The sequence below is a fragment of the Haliotis rubra genome, unplaced genomic scaffold, assembly GCF_003918875.1.
Source record: "Haliotis rubra isolate DU_JTF1 unplaced genomic scaffold, ASM391887v1 Scf212, whole genome shotgun sequence".
Lineage (NCBI taxonomy): Eukaryota > Metazoa > Mollusca > Gastropoda > Lepetellida > Haliotidae > Haliotis > Haliotis rubra.
This window is the reverse complement of record NW_025766137.1, coordinates 617,901-638,217: the sequence shown is the minus strand read 5'-3', so window position 1 is coordinate 638,217 and position 20,317 is coordinate 617,901. Positions and strand designations below refer to the sequence as shown.

Genomic DNA, 20,317 nt, shown 5'->3' with positions numbered 1-20,317 from the left:
AATGGCCTGCTTCACGGTTACCTTGTAAAGTCTTGTGAGGATGCTGGAACAGGATATTTTCCCAGTTACTTCATAATGAGCTGACTCAAAAGCATTTTGAGTCATAATGTCCTGACAGCACTGTTATATAGCTGGAATATTGACTAAGGATATTTAACATCCTGAGTAAACCCGTTTTTGAAAATCCCAACACATGGGCCACTTGTACCTTGTGCTTGTTACAGATTCAATTTGTAAAGAGCAAGAAAACTCAATTTTGCAATACACTAGGGTATACTTAATTGAAACTATAATTTTAAGGGTGGAAATAAGTAAAAAGTCTAACAAATGACCAGCAAGAAAAATTGCCACCAAGAGTATTCATTCCTCTTCGCTGAAATGTAAGCGTTTCCTGATATTTGTTTCAGACAGCTTGCTTCCATCTTGGATTTGTAATTACATGAACTCCTTTTTATCCCCCCGGCATGTAATGCGGGGGATATAGTCGTCGCCTCGTCCGTCTGTCTGTCCATCCGTAATCATTTTGTTTCCGGAGCATAACTCAAAGACCGTTCGATATTTTTCAACAAAAATTGGTAGATATGTCAAACATAACCTAAGGTGGTGCCTTTTGCTATTTACAGATTATTGTCATTTTTATTTTTCTCGGTTTCCATGGGAAACGTTTTGGACTTAGTCTTAAAGAGGGGTGGGCTTCGTTTCCGGAGCGTAACTCAAAAACCGTTCAGTATTTTTCAACAAGACTTGGTAGATATGTCAAACAGAACCTTAAGTGGTGCCTTTTGCTATTTGCAGATATTTGGCATTTTTATTTTTCCTGGTTTCCATGGAAACAATTCGGACTTAGTCCCAAAAGTGAGCAGTGGGCTTCATTTCCAGAGCATAACTCAAGAACTGTTCAATATTTTTCAACAATAATTGGTAGATATGTCAAACATAACCTAAGGTGGTGCCTTTTGCTATTTACAGATTATTGTCATTTTTAGATATATCAAACAGATCCTAAAGTTGTGCCTTTTGCTATTTGCAGATTTTTGGCCCAAAGGGAGGGGTTGGCTTCGTTTCCGGAGCATAACTCAAGAACCGTTCAATATTTTTCAACAAAACTTGGTAGATATATCAAACAGATCCTGAAGTTATGCCTTCAGCTATTTGCAGACTTTTGGCATTTTTATTTTTCCCGGTTTCCAAAGAAACGATTCAGACTTAGTCCCAAAAGGGAGGGATAGTTTTCGTTTCCAGAGCACAACTCGAAAACTTCTTAATATCTTTCAGTAAAACGTGGCAGATATGTGAGGCAGATCTTGAAGTGGTGCCTTTTGCTATTTGCAGATTTTTGTCATTTATGTTTTTCATGATTTCCATGGAAACGATTTGCACTTAGTCGAAAATCAAGCTGGACTTTAAGTAACTGTCAGATGATTCGTTCTATCAAAGATGTGGGGGCCGGGGGTATATGTCATCTTCTGATGACTCTTGTTTGTATGCTCATTCATTGGTCCACAAGGTATGTCAACTAAGTGTTATTAGTTACAACTTTAACAATGCTTTCAGTTGTCTACAGAAGGTATTAATCCTTTACATGCATCCATTGTGTAACATAAGACCGATGGAAGCACCAAATATCATTGAACCCAAACAGGAAAAGCTTGGTACTGTTAATTGTTATTTACCATTTAAGGTTGGTTTCACACATTTAACCATGTATGCAATGTTGTTGTTTTGGGTTTCAAGACGTCGTTAGCTGAACTTTGGCATGTATGTTTCTCTTTATGATTTTTGGGTTTCATCAGTATTTATCCAAAAATATTTGAAAGTCAACACTGATAGCTACTTTGTAAATTCTTACTCTGGACTGCTGTCCACGTGAGCTACATTATCATGGGACAATTGTTTGCATTACCTGTACTGGAAAATGGCTTAAAAATGACAAGCAGATCTTTTAGACAAGAAATTAAATATAACTTGGGTTTGTTTGGGATTTTTTTTCATGTGTTTTAAATATACAATGCTAAGGAGAGTAGAGAACATTAACAATAATTACAGAAGACAAATAGACAGTCTGTCCTGAGTGACTTACAAAATAAAATTCATAAGAGACAGATGATCCATTCCTTGTGACGACTTTGTTTTTATTACCCATCATCATATTTAAACACAATAATCTAAAATGATTCTTACATTCACCCATTATATCAGAAGTAACATTTTGTCATTTTCCTATGCATGTGGGTGAGGCCACACCAAATTCTGGGGATTACAGTCAAGCACTATTCAACTACATAACAAAATTCATGATAGATAATTCAATTGAAATGCTTGTGAAACAAATGAGAAAATTAAGCTTTGAGCATAATTTTATTTTCATGTATTATATAAAATAATCAAAGTAATGTACATAGGATATCTGAGTATTCAGACACATGGAGTTTACTTCAAACCATTAACCAGCCAGTCCATCCACCATCATGGTGCAAGCAACAGTCTTATGTCAAAACGAAGTGAAAATGCTGAAAACCTGCATCTAGTGTTCTCCAGCAAATGGCATAAAATGATAAAGTGAAGGTTCTTCATTGAACAGTTTCTTTAGATAATAACATGCGTACATATGAGCATCATATAGCACCACCCTTTGTTTCTTTTAATAGGAAAAACTGGTAAATCTAACATATTTTACTCTAAATGGAACAAAAACAGTACTGAATTTTAAATTTGGTGAGATTTTACTTGCAATCTGAGAGGAATGCAACACGAATGCCAGAAAGTATGTCACACAGTTCTCAAATAATGATTGTTATTGTATGAAACACAACTGGTGATCACATCAGTACCAGATGTAGCTACAACTTGTATTGATAACATCCGCCTGTATTCTTCTCTTATACTGGTAATGAAGCATCAAATTTACAGTGTCAGAATCCTCTGCCATTCATCAGTTTTCCTGTGTCAGTTCCTTCAGATTTTGAAGAGGCAGATTTCTAGCTCGAACTTGGTGTCCAAAATAGTCCCAAAGATGTTCGGTGGGGGTTCATATCCCCAGTCTCGTTTTAATTGTTTGATTGGCATTCAAGAAGTTAGTGAAGTGACTGGCTGCCAGTAACATGTAGAAGATAGCGACATTCATCAGACCAATGAACTCAAAGGCATTGTTGGCAATGTGCCATCAGCACAGTAGACCACAGCCTCCTCCTGATGATACCACCATTACATGTAACATATGACACAGTGAGTATTGTAAACGGGAAGACATTTTCTCACTGTAAATAGCTGCAACATTGCTGATACAGCGTTGAGCAATATTCACTCGATCAATCATACAGTGACCTTCCATAACATGTCACCAGATTTATGTGCATGAATACAGACTTGTTTTCATTCTTGGTAATTGATTCTCCTGATATACACAATAGAAGACTTGTTTAGTACCGGACATTTAAACTAATGAAACTGCTGTCGTGCAGGAAAATATTACCTGCATTAGTGCAAACTTGATATAGTGAAATATGAGCAGCAAATCACATCACAAGAAGTCCCATTAATTCCAAAATAGGAATTCATATCAGCATGCATGATTAGGTTTATTTGATGTTCCAACATTACTGACTTTCTCAGTAAAAACTTGAGCAAACCCAAGACATGTTGGCACATGCACAATGTGGCGTAGCATTGTTGTTAACGAAGAAGATGGTCATGAAAATGGGTTACAACAACCCTAATGTACTGTTGTCCATTCCGATTTTGTCTGATCATCACAAAGTAAGGTTAGTCATGTGAGAGGCACCCCATTAACATCAATGAACCCCAGCCAAACAGTACATGCTCCAAGATATTCTTTTGAGCATCTGCAGTGATTCTGCGGCACCAAACATGAGCTCCATCAGTTATGAACAAATGAAATCAACTTTAATTAAACCAGTGGACCCTTCCACATGACATTGAGCTTGACACCAAGCTTCTTGTGATACTCTGTTCTAGGGGTGAAATGGTACGCTCTTTCCACGGTACGGTACGTATTGCGGTACAAGGCTTTCGGTTCGCTCCGTTTCAGTTCGGCATATGAAATATGATCATAATGCAGAAAATTGACAACAAGAGCCAAACCTTACATTGTTTAATAACATGGAAAAAAAATAACCATAATCTTTGTTATTTTGAAAGAACAAAACTGTCCGTTTCATGACAAGATAGAAGAATTAAAGTATCATTGGAACCTTGGAGCTCACAGCTGCTGTGTGGCAAAATAGCAGGTATCCAAGCATGATTAAAAGTCACTAACATCACATCAGCATTTACTGCAGTTAAATGACCACGTCCCAGAAAATGTTCATGCTTTAAAAAAAAAACAAACAACAACACACAAATCAGATGTTGTCTAATGTGACTCCATTGATGATATCATAGACAAATAAATTAAACAAATTAGCACAACACAGTTGCCATAAGACAGTTACAGTCTGTGTGACTGATCATTGTCCTTGCTCTAAATCATTGTCTATCTCTCGTTTCAATCGGTTAAACATTTAGAGACTTGGGGAAGTACTGCTACACAATCTTGGCACATTCCAGAATTATTATATATTTTTCAGTTTTCAGATTCATTCAAAATATCTTTTAAAGTTCACTCAGAAATGTATTTCTCCTTTCTGAAACAAATATGTCTTAGCTCGAGAATGCTGATTTCTCTGTTTATTGGCCGTTAAATGTTCATTGTTCTTATATAGCTTGTAATGAGATGGTAGCAACAACAAACAAACATAAGTCCTAAGAACTGTGACAGAAAAGCCACCAGATCCATACCCAGAGTTGCAGTCATCCCTCGCCGTAACCCCGGTCTTGGGGTCCATGGATGACCCCCCGAGTTATGAGACAAAATAACGTTCTACATATCCCGGAATAGAGGCCAAGTAAAATGTATTTTCCAAATACATAACAGAACTGCTATTTCGTGTATTGTGCCCAGTCAAAACTATAACGTATCGTCGGGGTGAAAAAACAAACTTTGTAAATTAAAATAAATATGTGTATAGGAAACCTGCATTCAAATTAAACATCACTAGACATAATTCAGTTGTCCTTCCTGTTATGCTAGCTGTTATTCAACTAAGCCGGAAATAATAATCAGCTGTGTACAAATGTGATTCAGTTAAAAACGATCTGAAAATATAACATCAAAGAATGTCTGTTCCATTACCTAATAATTTATATCTCAAGCAGTTATTCTATAATATATATCGCTGTGGTTTTAGTATTATGCATGTTTCTACGAATATATTTAACATAATAATTAACATAGGTTCAGCACTTTGGGTTACTTGGGTGGATACATTTTACGTATGAGACAGTTTGACAAGTCACCGTTGACTTCCCGCGGTACCTGCCACTTTGATGATTGTAAAAACAAAATATTGGCAATTAATTGTGAAATATGACTTCAATGAGTCAATAACGCGGATCTTGGAGTCCCTGGATGACGAGGCGGTAATCTGTTCGTGATTGCTGAAAATACTTTGAAATTGGTGCTATCGCGGTAGGTGCGAAAAGCGGACCCTCATGAACAAGGTATGCGGAAGTGGTACGCGTATAGAATAAGGTGATGCCATTTCACACACGTTTTCTCCGATGTTACTGTAAACAGTTTTGATGAATGAAAATGGGATTAAATTTAATAAAATAACATGAAATCGGTGAAGATGGTTTTATTATGAGTTTTCTGACATCATACTATACGTTTTCGGATGGCAGTGATACTCGCTATATAATGCGTTGTGTTGCATCACAGCAAACATCGTAAGTACTCGGCTGATGGCTTGTCTTTATGATAATGTTGACTTTTATAAGTTATTACGATGTTCCGCAGTTCGTCTGATTTGAAATAACTGAAAAAGACACGGAACCCGGCTACTGATCTGGTATCTGCAGTTGCTGTCTTGCTGACTTTGTAAGTAGACGACTTGAAGCGATCTCGAACTTACTTCCAGGAAAATAGCGGCCGTCAAGCAAAGAAATGCATAGATTTCGACTAAATGATTCGATTTCTAGACATTTTAGAAAAGGTATAAACTAATTAATAAAACGACGATATGAAAATCTTTTGCATTGCATTACGGTATACTGAACTGAAGGCAAAATACCGCGGTATACCGTTTTACCCCTACTCTGTTCTGGGAATAACACATGTCTGATTGGTCATCTAGCTCTATACCAATTTCAGTCCTTATCATATAAATATTTTGCTGATGTTTTCTGTCCAATTGGCTGTATGGATGACAGTCAACAGCTATTGCAATAACCTCAGTGACCTTCCAGCATTCTGCATACCAATAACTTGCCGCGTTTGAGCAGTAGTCAGTTGAGGAGGCTCCATAGTTGTTTTATCAACAATGAATTGACTGATTTTCCAAGTTATTTAGCTGTAAGAAGAGTTTGCTGAAACTTGAAATGTGCTTGACAATATTGCGCTTAATGCACATTTCTGTAGGTCAGTGAAATTTGATAGACTTCAATTGTGTAAGTCCAATGATGGAAAAGGTTTAGCTATGTTTAAGAAATACAGTTCACTCTACCACCATGTATAGTGCATCCTCGATAATCTCCAGGGTATACGTTCCGATAAATCTCCACTATACCCTGGATGCATCACCCTGGATGCATTGCTGGCTACGCATTCTCACAGTAGCCAATCAGATAAGCCACAGTTACAACCGAGCTTGCCAGTGTCAACAAAGATAGTGTTCGCAGTGCGACTTGGGTTTGGGGGGGGAACATACAGACAAATTAACAGGTCTGAAACCTTAAAAAAATTTATGCAAGAACTCCTTTTACCTCTTTCAGAGTAACCTCTGCCAATATATTATTGTGTTGTCAAGTTTAATCGGTTAGATAATTTAAAAAGCGAAAGTGAGTTGTGATTGGTACGCTCAACTTCCCAATGTAGACACCTGATTGGATGAAATGCCAACAAAGGGAGGTTATAAAATCATCGGGCCAAGCCGTAGATCCATCAAGCGTACAGTGGAGATTTATCAGAACCTATACCCTGGAGATAATCGAGGATGTGTATAGTGTAATAAAGCACACTTTCACCCTGAACTATTATAGTTAAAGCATGAGGAAGCTTGCGTCAGAGTGCTTTAACGTTATGACAGTTCAGGACCGCCTCCGTGGTGTAGTGGTTAGAGCGTCTGCCCGGAGAGACCGAAATTTGCTGGTTTGATCCCCGACCGCGACATACCAAAAGACGTTGAAATATGGTACTTGTTGGTCCCTGCCTGGCGTTCGGCATTAATGGGTGCAACAAGGACTGGTCGGCTCGGAGTCAGTATAATGTGTCTGAGTGGGGTATTCATGCTTCACTGCGGCATGGTATCTCAGTGGGCTAGCACTATAAAACCAGCTTCAGTCTTGGCTAGTACAAGCAGCCGCACATACACATACACACGCATGCACGTCGTCATATGAGCGAAATATTCTCAAGCACGACGTTAAACCCAATTTCACCTCACCTTTGGCAGTTCAGGGCAAAAGTGTGCTTTACTACACTATAGTGGTGGTAGAGCGAACTGTATTTCTTTTCTAAGATGTCAAATTTAATACTTTCTGAGGATAATTACGAATAATGTAAGGCAGAAAACAAACGACGGGTCAGTGACCTAAATACAGAATCCTCGCACAGGGCTAACTGACAGGCTGTTCTATTGATGTGTCTGCCACCTATGTTAAGACGAACATTACCAGAAAAACAAATGGTAAACAGTTTAATGACGGTTTACGTTCAGGTTAAATATCTTCTCTTAAATTATTTTAATTACATCTGTGCTTAACATAAACCGTATGGGGCAATTTGAACGTCGCATTTCTACTACCAACTTAAGTTTAGATCAGTACATCCAGATGAAGCTGACTAGTCAAGCCACATTCCACCATTACATTGTGGGAATGTAAATATTGCAAACGTTATCGTGTTGCTGTAAAATTCAAACTGAGACATTTTATCCATCGGGGGGAAAAACAAACGTGATGTTTCCACCAGTGATGTTAGCTGAGTGAAGCAACTGCAAACCAAGAAACGTGATGCAACAGATTAGTTTACTGTAGGAGGCTGTACAAGGCGATGACAACTGACATGCATGACTGACGTTGGTTACATTGTGACGTAATGCAAAAGTGTTCGATTACAAGGGGGCAGACTAGAATGGCGCAGTGACGTCAATGCATTGTGATGGAATGCACAAAGTGCACATTATCGTCTGATCAAGTACTGTCGGCACCTTTGATCTTTCACCAAGCATCTTAGAAATAACGTTGGTCTCCATTCAATTCTGGTTTTATAAAAAGTATATCTGCAATGAAAGCATTTTCCGTATTGTGATGCCTGGATGGCTTAGGATCAAATTCCTGTGTTTTGTAGCTTGTTATTTAGTCATGATATGTAATAATGTCATGTCATTTGATATTAAATATACACATTTGATCTATTTGAGGCTGTAAACTGAAACCCATGTTGCCATTGCTATAATAGGATCAAGCCATAAAGGCAAATGTCTTTGTACAATTATTTACTTAGTGTACAACAAAATCATATTTGTATTAATTTTAAAATGAAGTTCCATTCAATATTTGTACGCCCATTTCTTGTTTCTGGAGCAGAACTTAAAAACAGTTGAATATTCCTTGATATATTTGCTTTAGGGATCAGTCTAGTAGTGAACTGGTGGCTTCGATGATGGGTTCTTTCATGGATTTTGTTTTCATGAACTTGTTGACTAATGAAAATACAAGTTGAGCTCATTTTGGGAGCATAACTCCATAACAGATGAATATTACTGTTGGATGAAACCTGCTATACAGGTCAGTCTGATGGTGCCGTTTGATTGAGGAAACTGAAAATATGGAACAGCTTTATTGACTGAAAGTGAAATTTTGTCTGTCTTCCATCCACAGATCCATCCTGTCCTCCACCATAAATAATCAACCTCTCTAAAAGAAATGCTCACATAATTCCAATATAGGACTTGCATTGATTGTATTAATCAAATAGTTTGTGCATGTAGCAGTATAAAATGTTATATGCAGCAAGTATGTCTTTATCAGTTGAATGGGTTTTTTTATATTTGTTTTATTTTTTGTGTGCATATATTTGTATGTCAAGATGGGTATAATGTGTGAAGCCCATTTCTTGAGTCCCCTGCTGAAAACAGTGTAAAATCATACTCATCCCTCTAGCAAGCTATAATCTTTGACCTTCACATCTCCCACACTATCCTAGTATGAAAACATTTTCTAGTTTTCCTCCAAAACTACAAGGTGTGGGACTGTATGAATGATTCCAGTTCTTGTTTCTCTAAAAACTTATCTCATTTGTCTTTAAGCATATCAGACAGACAGACAGACAGATTTATTTCTGTAGTTCTAGGCCAGAGGCCCATAATACAAAATGCAGACAAATAGGTACATCGCATTATACATGCTTGAGTATATTAGATAAAATGTATATAATGGATAAAACATTGTGATATCAGATTTCCTTTTTACTTACTTTATGTGACAAGGGAGATGTCCAAGATGAATTATTATGATTATGTTGTTGCATTACGTTGAATTTAACATTTTAATATCAGATTTACTAGTTACTTTCTTTATACGTACAAGGCAATTTAATGTATTTATGTTGGTACAAAAACTTAGCATAGTAAAATTCTCAAGACAATAGTTAATATGGATTAGCCTGACAAAATTATCAAGACTACAGTAACAGGTGTACAGGAAAGAAAGCATTCTTGTCAAAAAATGTACATGTCTCTCATATGTCAACATATTGATACAAGTACAGGCAAAGAGGTAACATCGTGTTGTAAATGCTTAACTATTGGTACTGTGAATAAAATAAATAAAACATTTTAATATCAGATTTACTTGTTGCTTTCTTTCTATGACAGAAGAAACATATGAGGCAAGTTAATATGTTTATGTTATTACAAGAAATTAGCATTCTAAAATTTTCAAGACTGGTTAAAATTGTATGTGTCCAATATCTTCATATCTCTCATGTATTGAGATATTAATACAGAAATGCAAGTACAATGGTAACATCATATTGTACATGGTATTAGTACTGTGACTATAATGAGTTACAGATTGTAATATGAGGTTTGCTTCTTACTTTCTTTATATGATGGAGGAAACGTCCAAGACAAGATAAAGTGTGTGTGTTGTTACAAGAGATTATCCCAATAAAGGTATCAAAACTGCGATTAGCAAGTGTACATGAAGGGAGGCATTCTTGTCTAATATCTTCATATCTCTCACATATTAAGAGAACATGAAATTCATCCTCCACTAAGTGTAAGCCTTTAGTACAACAATAAGAACAAATCCTGTCAGCATAATTGATGTTTTTGTGCCTACCTAACTCAACCGCTAAACGGAAATTATTACACCTAAATTGGGAAATGACATGCTTGTAATAATATGGGATATCTACGCTTAAGTATCTTTCTACATTCAGCAATGACTTAAATTTACTATATACATTACACTTTGATGAATTGGATATTAAAGAATGCCAGTCTTGACATAGACTGTCATACAACCTTTGTTTGAAAGTAAACATAAATAAATTTACATTACCTACATCTTGGGATAACCATACAATACCAAAACCAAACTGATACAGAATGTTTTTAACAGATGTGGCCCAAGTATTTCTACCAGCTTTATCCAATAACATAAGCATTTGATAACACTGATATGGCAACCTGTGAGTATTTAACTGAAGCAATCTACACCAATATTTGACACATCTAGACATGTACTGATATTGTAGGGGAACTCTGCCACATTCACCCAGCACCATAACATTGCTGGTATATTTACTCACTTTCAAAAACCTTTTACAGAAGTATATTTGCAAACTTTCTATCTGTCTACAGTATGATGTGCCCCAGATCTCTGCTCCATAAGAAAGGATAGGACAAATAGCTGCATCAAAAATTTTGAATATATCTAAACTTGAAATTGCTCCAAATTTATTTTGATAGTTATACAATGACATACAAGCTTTTTGTGCTTGAGCAGAAAGACAGCACTGAGCCTTAGTCCATGAGAGAGATGGTGTAAACACAACACCTAGGTATCTATATACATTTACTACTTCTATTTTCCTGCCCTTAAAAAACAATTTCTCATAGTGGCGTAGGGGACCACCTTTACGAAAAACCATAATTTTTGTTTTACTCAAGTTTATACTCATGCCTGTATCATTACAAAATTGCTCGAGCACATTTATCTTCCTCTGCAACTGTACAGCTGTGTCAGATAAACACGACACATCATCTGCAAACAGGAGGGCTGCAACACTGGGGAATTCATTTGTAATAAAGATACCATTACCACCACTACTATCAAACATTTGAGATAACTGATTTATAAAGATTACAAAAAAGCAACAGACTCAAGATACAGCCCTGACGGGTACCGATATTACACTTGAAATGCCTGGATAGTCCCTGATCTGTCCTAACACAAGCAGATAGATTTGAATACATAGAGACAATTAGATTAAGAAATTTCCCTTTGATTCCCATGTTGATTAGACTTTTAAATAATACTTCATGATCAACACTATCAAAGGCTTTTTTAAAGTCTACAAATATACAGTACACTCTACCACCCTTTTTTGATAAATATTTTTGTATCATCTCTTGTAAACAGAATATCTGGTCCACCGTTGAGTAGTTTGGCCGAAAACCGGCCTGGGTTTCAGACAAGACAGAGTTTATATCACACCAGCGTTGAAGTCTACTTTTAAGAATAGCACAAAGCACTTTACAGAATGAGTCAATAAGAGATATTCCTCTATAGTTATCCGTCACATGGATACTGTTAGATTTGTGAAAGGGACAGATTATACTAGTGCCCCACTGTTTGGGGAATGTTCCATTGTTCAACAAAGAGTTGAATATTCTTGTTAGGATAGGTGTTAAGTAATTTTTAGTTGCTTTAAGTAATTCACTTTGCAAACCATCTGGTCCGGGTGACTTATTCAGTTTAAGATTCTTTAGCCCCAAGAGTACTTCCTCCTCTGAGAAGGGTCTGTTTATACAACTGTCTGAGACCACTTCTGTATTTTGGTCAACAAAATATAATGTTGAATAATCAAGAGTAGCATTTTGCCTGAAGAGCAGGTGCTCCAAGTGGTCACACCAATCATCCTGACTAATGTTTGTAGATAGTGAGTTGGGTTTTTTCCCCCTTCTGGGAACTTTCCAAAAGGATCTGGGATTATTTCTAGAATTAACCAGTAACATTTTTTGTTGATTAAAGTATTCTTGTCTGTTCCTTCTGTAGAGAGATTTAAACTCTTTACGTAGCTGTTTATAAATATCAAAACTATTTCCCAAAGTTCTGTGCAGCCTCAGTGCTGCATATTTTCTTCCTTTAGCACACTCTAAGTCTTTGTTCCACCACGGTGGTTGCAAGTCTCCAGCTGGGTTAATTAAAGATTGTTTAGGTTTATGAATTTTCCTCAAGTCACAGGCAGCAGTCTGGTACATGTTTATTAATATTGAGACACAGTTCATTACATTTTCTTCTGATTGTCTATATAACTGATCATAATCAGAGAGAAAGACATCCTGAAACTTATTTAAAAATGGCTGCACAGAGTTGCTGTTCCACACATATTTTATCCATGGATCACATTTAGTGTGCATAGATTTCTTGTTGCTACAACTATTTCAGTGACTTGGACATTGAACATTACCAAAAAATTTCCACTGTCAAGGTGCAAGCAAGAGGAAAATGACAAGAGTCATCTCTATCAAGTATTTTAAAGTCAGTGAAATATTGAAATAAATCAGAAGATGCTAAGATATAATCAACGACGCTTGTACCGTTATATGTAGAACATGTAAAGTTACCATCAGCATCTTCCAATAGTCTACCATTAAGTGAGTGAATTCCAAAAGTACAACAAAGATTTGCTAATTTGATACCGTAAGAGTTAAAACACTTATCTCTACTTTTTCTATAAATATTAAATACATCCTCTGGATAGTCAACACAGTCATCCTGGATGTGAGTAAGATCATCATTAGGGATAAAGTCAAGAAAGTCGCTCATTCTGGCATTAAAATCGCCTGCAAGAATTATATAGGTATCATGATAGCTGTCTTTTATAGATTCAAGATATTGACCAAGGCGGGTTATCCCATCAGTCTCCATTGTATCATAAATAGGTGAGTTTTGAGGAGATATATATATAAAAACATAAAAATTAGATCTTTCCCAATAGTGCTATATGAGGTTTTCAGGTGTAGAACTACACAGTCCTGGAAATCACCAAAGATACGAGTCACATTGCCATGTTGCACAAGACCATCTTTGATAAACACAGTCACACCGCCACTGTATCGGCCGGATTTATGCTGTTTAGGGCGAACACTGTTGTAAGTATAGTAGCCACATAGATAATCGGAAAAGTCTTTTGCGTCACGAACGAAAGATTCACATAGTCCGATAATCTCAAATCGTTCACATAGTTGCTTGAGATCAGAATAACTCGAACTTACATGTTTATATAGTCCTTCGACGTTCCAGCTGAGAATGTTGCAATTGTACAGGCCCTGGCCGGAACATCACATGTTTTCATTGAGACTAAGGCTTAGAGTGCTCTCCCTTGGCTGTGATGTAAACAAACTCGTTGGATCAGCTGATCGAGGATGCAGATTGTCCTGTTTAGAGAGGTCACTCACACATACAACTTTGTCATTTTTACGGTCATACATGTATGTTTTCCCATCGACTAATAGTTTGTTTTGGCGTATCCTTGGTGTTTTCCCCTGGTTTCTGGCCTCGGTAAAGAGACTGGATAGTGCACGGCGATCCTCTCGGACTCTTTTCGTAAGGTCTTCAGAAACTTTAAACTTTTGGTTGTCCTTAAGCTTTTCCCGTGCTGTCCGAATTATATGATTTCTGTCTGCTGTCACGACGAAGTGAACAATAATTGGTGAGTCTTTCTTGCGCAGTGAGATACGGTGCGCCCTCGATATAATGAGTTCGTTGATATTTTCTATCATTAGGGTATCTTTCATGAAAATTCTAACCTTCTTTTCAGAAATATCCCAAGTTTCATTGGCATCCCCATCAATGCCGTGGAACACAAGATTATTCCGCCGTGAACGTGATTCCATGTCTTCGTGTTTGTCACTCATGTTCTGTAGCTGTTGTTGTAAACGTCTGTTTTCAGTTTTCAAGTTGTCCAGCTCGTTTTCCATGTGCGTCGCCATCTTGTTAACCTTTTCATCGATGCGCGTGGTGCGTTCATTTAAACCACTTAAATCACTTTTTAGTTCCATTAATACTCTCATGAGGTCTTCATTTGTGAACTTTTCCGTGGTGGTTGCACCTTCTAGCAATGTTGTTTGTCGAGTAACTCGGGAGGTTGCCTTGTCGGGCCCCGGCCCAGGGTTAGTTTCAACATCACCACACGCGGTCAGCAATGTCAGTAGCAGCAACAGGAGACGCATAGTCATTGAAACTTTTCTTCCAGGGAGTTGGAAACCATTTACGGACCTTCTGCATTTATTTGGTTGAGTGAAAGTTCCAATTTTTGCACGATAGGACACTAAATCAATCCCCATTCTCGGAGAGGGTTGCGTGCACGTCCTCCCTGTCAGATTACCCAGCATATCAGCATATCAGACATGTCCATAGTCTTCATTTGTGACTGATAACTGTCAGTTAACAGTGATTGATATAGTGTTTAATTTGTGTGCCAGGGCACAATAAATATTGAAATGGTAGAAATAAAATATTTACACAGTGCCTTGAAGACACACCCAAAATTATAGAAATATTACTCACCACGATTCTTTTAATGGAAAATGTGATTAGTAAAGTGGAAACTATTCTTGCCGTCATAGTGAGGTGAGCTATCATGATATGACACTAATGTGTTTATGTAAAGGATGGAACTAACTTGTCCTATGTGTTAATTATTACAGAGTGGGACCATAATGTCATAATATGGCAGTACAGGGTGACCTGTGCCCATTGGTAGTATTTTCATTTCCAGCTTTTTTTTGGTATGATTTCAGCCTAAGGAAGGGAGCAAACATTTGGTGGACCAGAACCTAACAGACTCAGATGATCAAGCAGTAATCAAGCAAATGACCAAACAAGTAGACGCCGGGATTGCAGCAATGACAGTAACAAGTTTAGATGCTGTTACTGCTCAGTGACATATTGATGTTAGACTTACAGGACATCCATGCAGGCAAACCACCAAGTTTCACAATAGCAGAGGAGGACAGTGTTTGAGTCATTTCTCACCATATAATGCATATGGCGTACCTATTGTCTTGTGATGTTTAGTAAGATGTTTGTCCTCAGCTGCTTCTGTTAACAGTCAAAGAAGCATCATTCCAGGCCTTGCTGCTCCTTTGTTAGTGCAATGTAGTGTTTGCTTGTTAGATTGATTGTCAGTTACTTTGGAAGGGGGGTAATGTTTTGTGCTCATCTCATAGTAGTAGATTAATACAACAAATTGTTTTCATGGTGTTGTCTCATTGCAGCCAGCATTCAGACAGCACTTTTAACTATTGATCATCTGTTCACAACCACATGCATGTTTTGCTGTACACTTCTTGGTTAAATTGTAAACTGTTTACCTGGTAATCAGTTGTCGGTTTTAATGAGGAGGAGGAGGAAAGATTTTTCAGAAACCCATCCTGGTGTTTTTAACAATGTATTATAGATACTATACAAAGATCACTGCCTATTGTTCATAAATCACATAGTATATAACACCCACAAAAAAATATTTTTAATGTATTTAATCTGAATGCATTTTGATATGATTCATTATACTAAATATACTTTTTAAACCAATTTTAGTGATATCTTGGTTATTTATTACTATTGTAACAATCTTAATCTACCATAAGTCAACATTAAAGGTTGAATTCTCACATGCTCAAATGGTTTTTTTTGCACATGAGGCCTTGTAATGTTTCAAATTTAAACTGGCTCAACTGTTTTGTTACAGATGCAATTGGATTTTTATATGGCATGCTAATTCCCTTAATGCACACTTAGCCTCTTTGCAATATGTCATTGTGTTCACCTTTGGTAATGCAAGTACCAGCATTTATGCCTTTGCTTTGATAATGACCTGAATGTAACTTGTTGTGCAGCAGTACATGCCTTTCACAATATGAAACTGGATGATGGTTTTCAAACTGTCTGGAACACCTAGGCTTTTTTTTTTTAAATCAATTTTTGTTTTTTTTATCATGAACAAATATTGCAATAAATTTGTATGTGTTTGTGGTAAAAATTGTTTTTATTTACTATACAGAACAGGGCAAGAAGTAGTGTGCAAATTATTACATTAGTCAGAAAGAAAACTTCTGTGTTTCTCTGGATTGGAGTGCTACCCCCAAATGACACATAAATTGTTAGCCCTATGCCTGTTCCATGTTGTCCTCGGGGGCTGTGGGGTAGCCTAGTGGTTAAAGCGTTGGCTCGTCACGCCGAAGACCCGGGGTTCGATTCCCCACATGGTCACAATGTGTTAAGCCCATTTCTGGTGTCCCCCGCCGTGATATTGCTGGAATATTGCTAAAAGCGGCGTAAAACTAAACTCAGTCAGTCAGTCCATGTTGTCCTCGTGGATGTAAGCCTGACTCTACACTCACCTGGTCGTCAAAGAGTGAGGGGTCAGATGAATGTGCCTTCAAAATGTCTCCATCACATTCATGCACTGGCACACATTCATACAATGATTAACCCAATTAAATGCACTCAGCAATATTCCAGCCATATGACTCAACTCCAGGTGCTATATTTACATGTCCATCTCTTAATACAACTTCAACACAAAACAGGACTGCGATTCGCCTCAGTCGATTGGAAAGCTGGCATCACTCTATTTAAAGGGGCACTGATCCAGAGCGATTAATGTTTCCAGACAACAGTCTAATTAAGAAACCTAGCTGCAAACTGGTCAGCCCTTGCTCCCTCGACGGTGACAGACATGGGGACTGGGCTACTGTCCACCTTGGCAGAATTTCTTCAACCTAATCAGTGGGACATTAGGAAGGGTGGATGCCCATCAGATGCCCTTATTGAAAATATCCTGGTAGTTGTCTAAAGTATCCCAGCAGTGTAGGCTTTTTCAGATTTTCATATGCTTGGATGGCATAGTGACTGATCCAATTTGATCCTATTTGTGTTTTTTACCTCGATATTAATCATATACAAATATGATGTCTATTACCTATGCTATGATATGATATCAAACACATTTGATATATTTGAATCCATAAACTAAACAACCCCACTTTGCCATTGCTAAAAATATCTGAAATTTTACTTAGTTACGTCGTCTGTCATTTGCCCCAAGAGTAGCACGATGTCCCGATCCAGCCTGTCGCTCTGTCCTAACCCTGCGTCAAATTTCTTCCAATTTCGGTAAACAGAGGCCCAATGCAGTCCCATCAGTTTCACAAGACTAGTTACGGATGTAATACCTGCTTCATAATATGCCAAGATTCGATTTCTGTTTTGTAACGTCATGGCAAAGCTTCGGTATCGTCTGCTAGCAACGAGGTCACATGATGAAGCCATCCCTGAACCCTAGGGAGAAAATTCCATACCAACGAGGCAAGCTACTGGCGGCTAGAAACAATGTATTTCGGCTTTTTTGCTAGTAGGATCGAGTCTACAGAATAAAGGTTTTTTTCGCATATTTTCTGCTCGTTACTATATATAGTATGACCAGAAATTATTTAGAATTTTAATTGGATTTCTGCCTTGACCAGCTATCTAGTGCTTGGTTTCATTGGAGAGAGACAACTCTGTTAATCCTTTTTTCATTAGTTTGTGAAGTTATTCCCCTTTGTTCACTTGCTAGCCAACGACATTTTCAGTGATCCTCAGTATGGATGATTTAGAGAAGAGGAAGTTGATTTTAGAGTATTATAACAAGGACATCAGATCAGCTAAAGTGATTTTAAAGTAGAACAGGCATCCCTTTGTCCACTGTTTATCGTGTTTTGAAAAATATTGCAAATGGATATGGCATTGAGCACAGGGAGGCGCAGGTAGGCCCAGAAAATTGACTGTCGGTGACAGGAGGCAGCTTGGTATTCTTGCTTCTAAAAACAAATGAAGAAGTTTAGAAAACTTAAGGCAGGATTTGATTGATAGAGGAACTGTGGCTGTCTGTAAGGAGACAATTAGAACTGAGCTGCATGCAATGGGTTGGCAGAAAGGTCGTGGAATTCCATCACCGATCATGAAACCTGAACAAAAGGAGCGAAGGTTGAACTGGTGCTTACAGCATAAAAATTTTAACTTGGACAATGTGATTTTCTCAGATGAAAGTTCTGTGTGGCTGTTTCCTAATACACTGAAATTCTGGACCAAACAAACTGAAAAACCTTTGTATCAACGCCCAAAGTACAGTCCAAAATTTAATGTGTGGGGTGGCATATCTGTGTTAGGGGCAATGCCCCTCTGTGTATTTGAAGGGAATATGAACAGTGAGCGGTACACAGATATTCTCGAGGGACATTTCCTTCCATCTGCTCACATGTTCTATGGAATTTTTTTCATATCGTTCAAAGCATTCACAGGCCTGATTTCGGACCCAAAATATGATGTCATTAGATCGGCCAAGCTATAATCCAATAGAAAATGTTTGGGGACTTATGAAGGAAAGTGTCAATAAGAAAAAATCTGACAAATATTGCTGAAATGAAAGAAGAGGTGGTCCGATATTGGGACAGCATGGACCACGACTTTCTAACTTCTTTGATCAGTAGTATGCCCCGCCGCATTGAGTTATGTTCTGCTAATATTCACATTTAATACGTGAGTAATGAGTGAACAAGTTAAAAAAAATTACAATCTTTAAATTCTCAATAATTTCTGGTTGTACTGTAGTAGTAGTAGGGGGAATAGCGGTACAGGATCAAGTCCAACAAAAGCCTCTGCAAAGCCTTATTTCACAAATAAAGCTTTTGTCAGGCCCTTAGATCTCGCCACCATTGTATCTACTACTTTTGAGCCCCCGTTAATTTCCCGCGGCCACACGTGGCACTACTCTGACACTATGCCACGTTGGCAGGAGGTAACATTGTACCGTACGGTATGATCAATAATTCCTCTCTAACAAACCCTCTACCTGGCCCATCTCTCAAATAGTACAAGTTCGGCTCGTCTGCTTTGATGTCCACTTTATCTATGTTGTAAGTTTTGACTGACCATATTTGGTCAGTGGCTCGCTTACGGCTATCACCCTCGTGTTCCCCCGGCTGGTATAGGTACCTCACGAGGGCCCTATCTGGTATCTGTTTCTCCTTCCCACGCAATGGAGCAGCCGACTCTGCCACTATTGATTTTAGTTTGATAACGTCGGCTGGTTTCTTGCCGGTGAGACGAGTGGTTTCGTGGTTTATGGCCGGCACCACCTGAGGTAACCGAGCTACCCATTCAGTCGATCATTTTCCCGGGTTGGCCATCTCTCTCGCATACTGATGCCCGAATAAGCGCTCGGCCAAAGTCCTATTGAATCTCTCAACTATGGCTTGGCTGCGATGGGCTCCGGCCGTGCCACGCCTGACCTTTGTATCGTGTTTATCCAGCAGGTGTGACATGGCACCCATGAACTGGGCCGAGTCTTTCGTGGTCAAGGGTTCGGCTTCCTTGTAGCGACTGGCCACGTCCACGACGGTTAAGGCATACTTATACCTCTTATCGTGGGGTAGGAATAGGAGGTCGGCCTGGTGAACGCTGTTGGGTATGTTAATGCCGAATTTCCTTCTAGGCACGTAGCGTGGTGCCGGTAAATAGATCTGCCACAGGGCTTGTTTTTCAAGCCACGCTTTGGACTCCTCCGGAGGTACTAGCGCCATTTTAGCCAGCATATGTACGGCGCTAACTCCTTTCCAGTACCCACGCGGGCTGTAGTAAATTGCCTCAAACTTTCTCTGGTTCCGTGACATCGTCGTCACCCCGATATGTACACCTATGTTCTTGGTTCAATTTTCTCATGCCCGTACACGTACGTGTTGATCCCATCAATAGCTATCCAACGCTTAGTGTCCATCGGCGACAGGGACGTCTTGTTTATCGTCAGTCCGTATATCCTATGCCCATCACTTCTAAGTGTGTTCATTTTATGTCTAAAGGTACGGGTCTTGAACAGGGCTTCCTTGAATCTGGCGTGTTTGATGTGTTGTTTCACCACGTACTTCTTCCGAATCTCACCATTGTCGGCCTTCAGGATGGAGTACATCTTAGGCTTCAAGCC

The 20,317-nt window shown here is 38.3% G+C and overlaps 1 protein-coding gene across 1 annotated transcript in view; it reads left to right on the top strand.

The window, feature by feature from the left end:
- Nucleotides 1-16,336, top strand: part of LOC124276730 (lethal(2) giant larvae protein homolog 1-like) — a 154,143-nt gene extending 137,807 nt beyond the window's left edge. Inside the window, 1 exon segment of the mRNA XM_046712371.1 lies at nucleotides 15,096-16,336. Coding sequence (XP_046568327.1) covers nucleotides 15,096-15,239 — 144 coding nt within the window. The 3' untranslated portion in view covers nucleotides 15,240-16,336.
- Nucleotides 16,337-20,317: the final 3,981 nt, after the last annotated feature.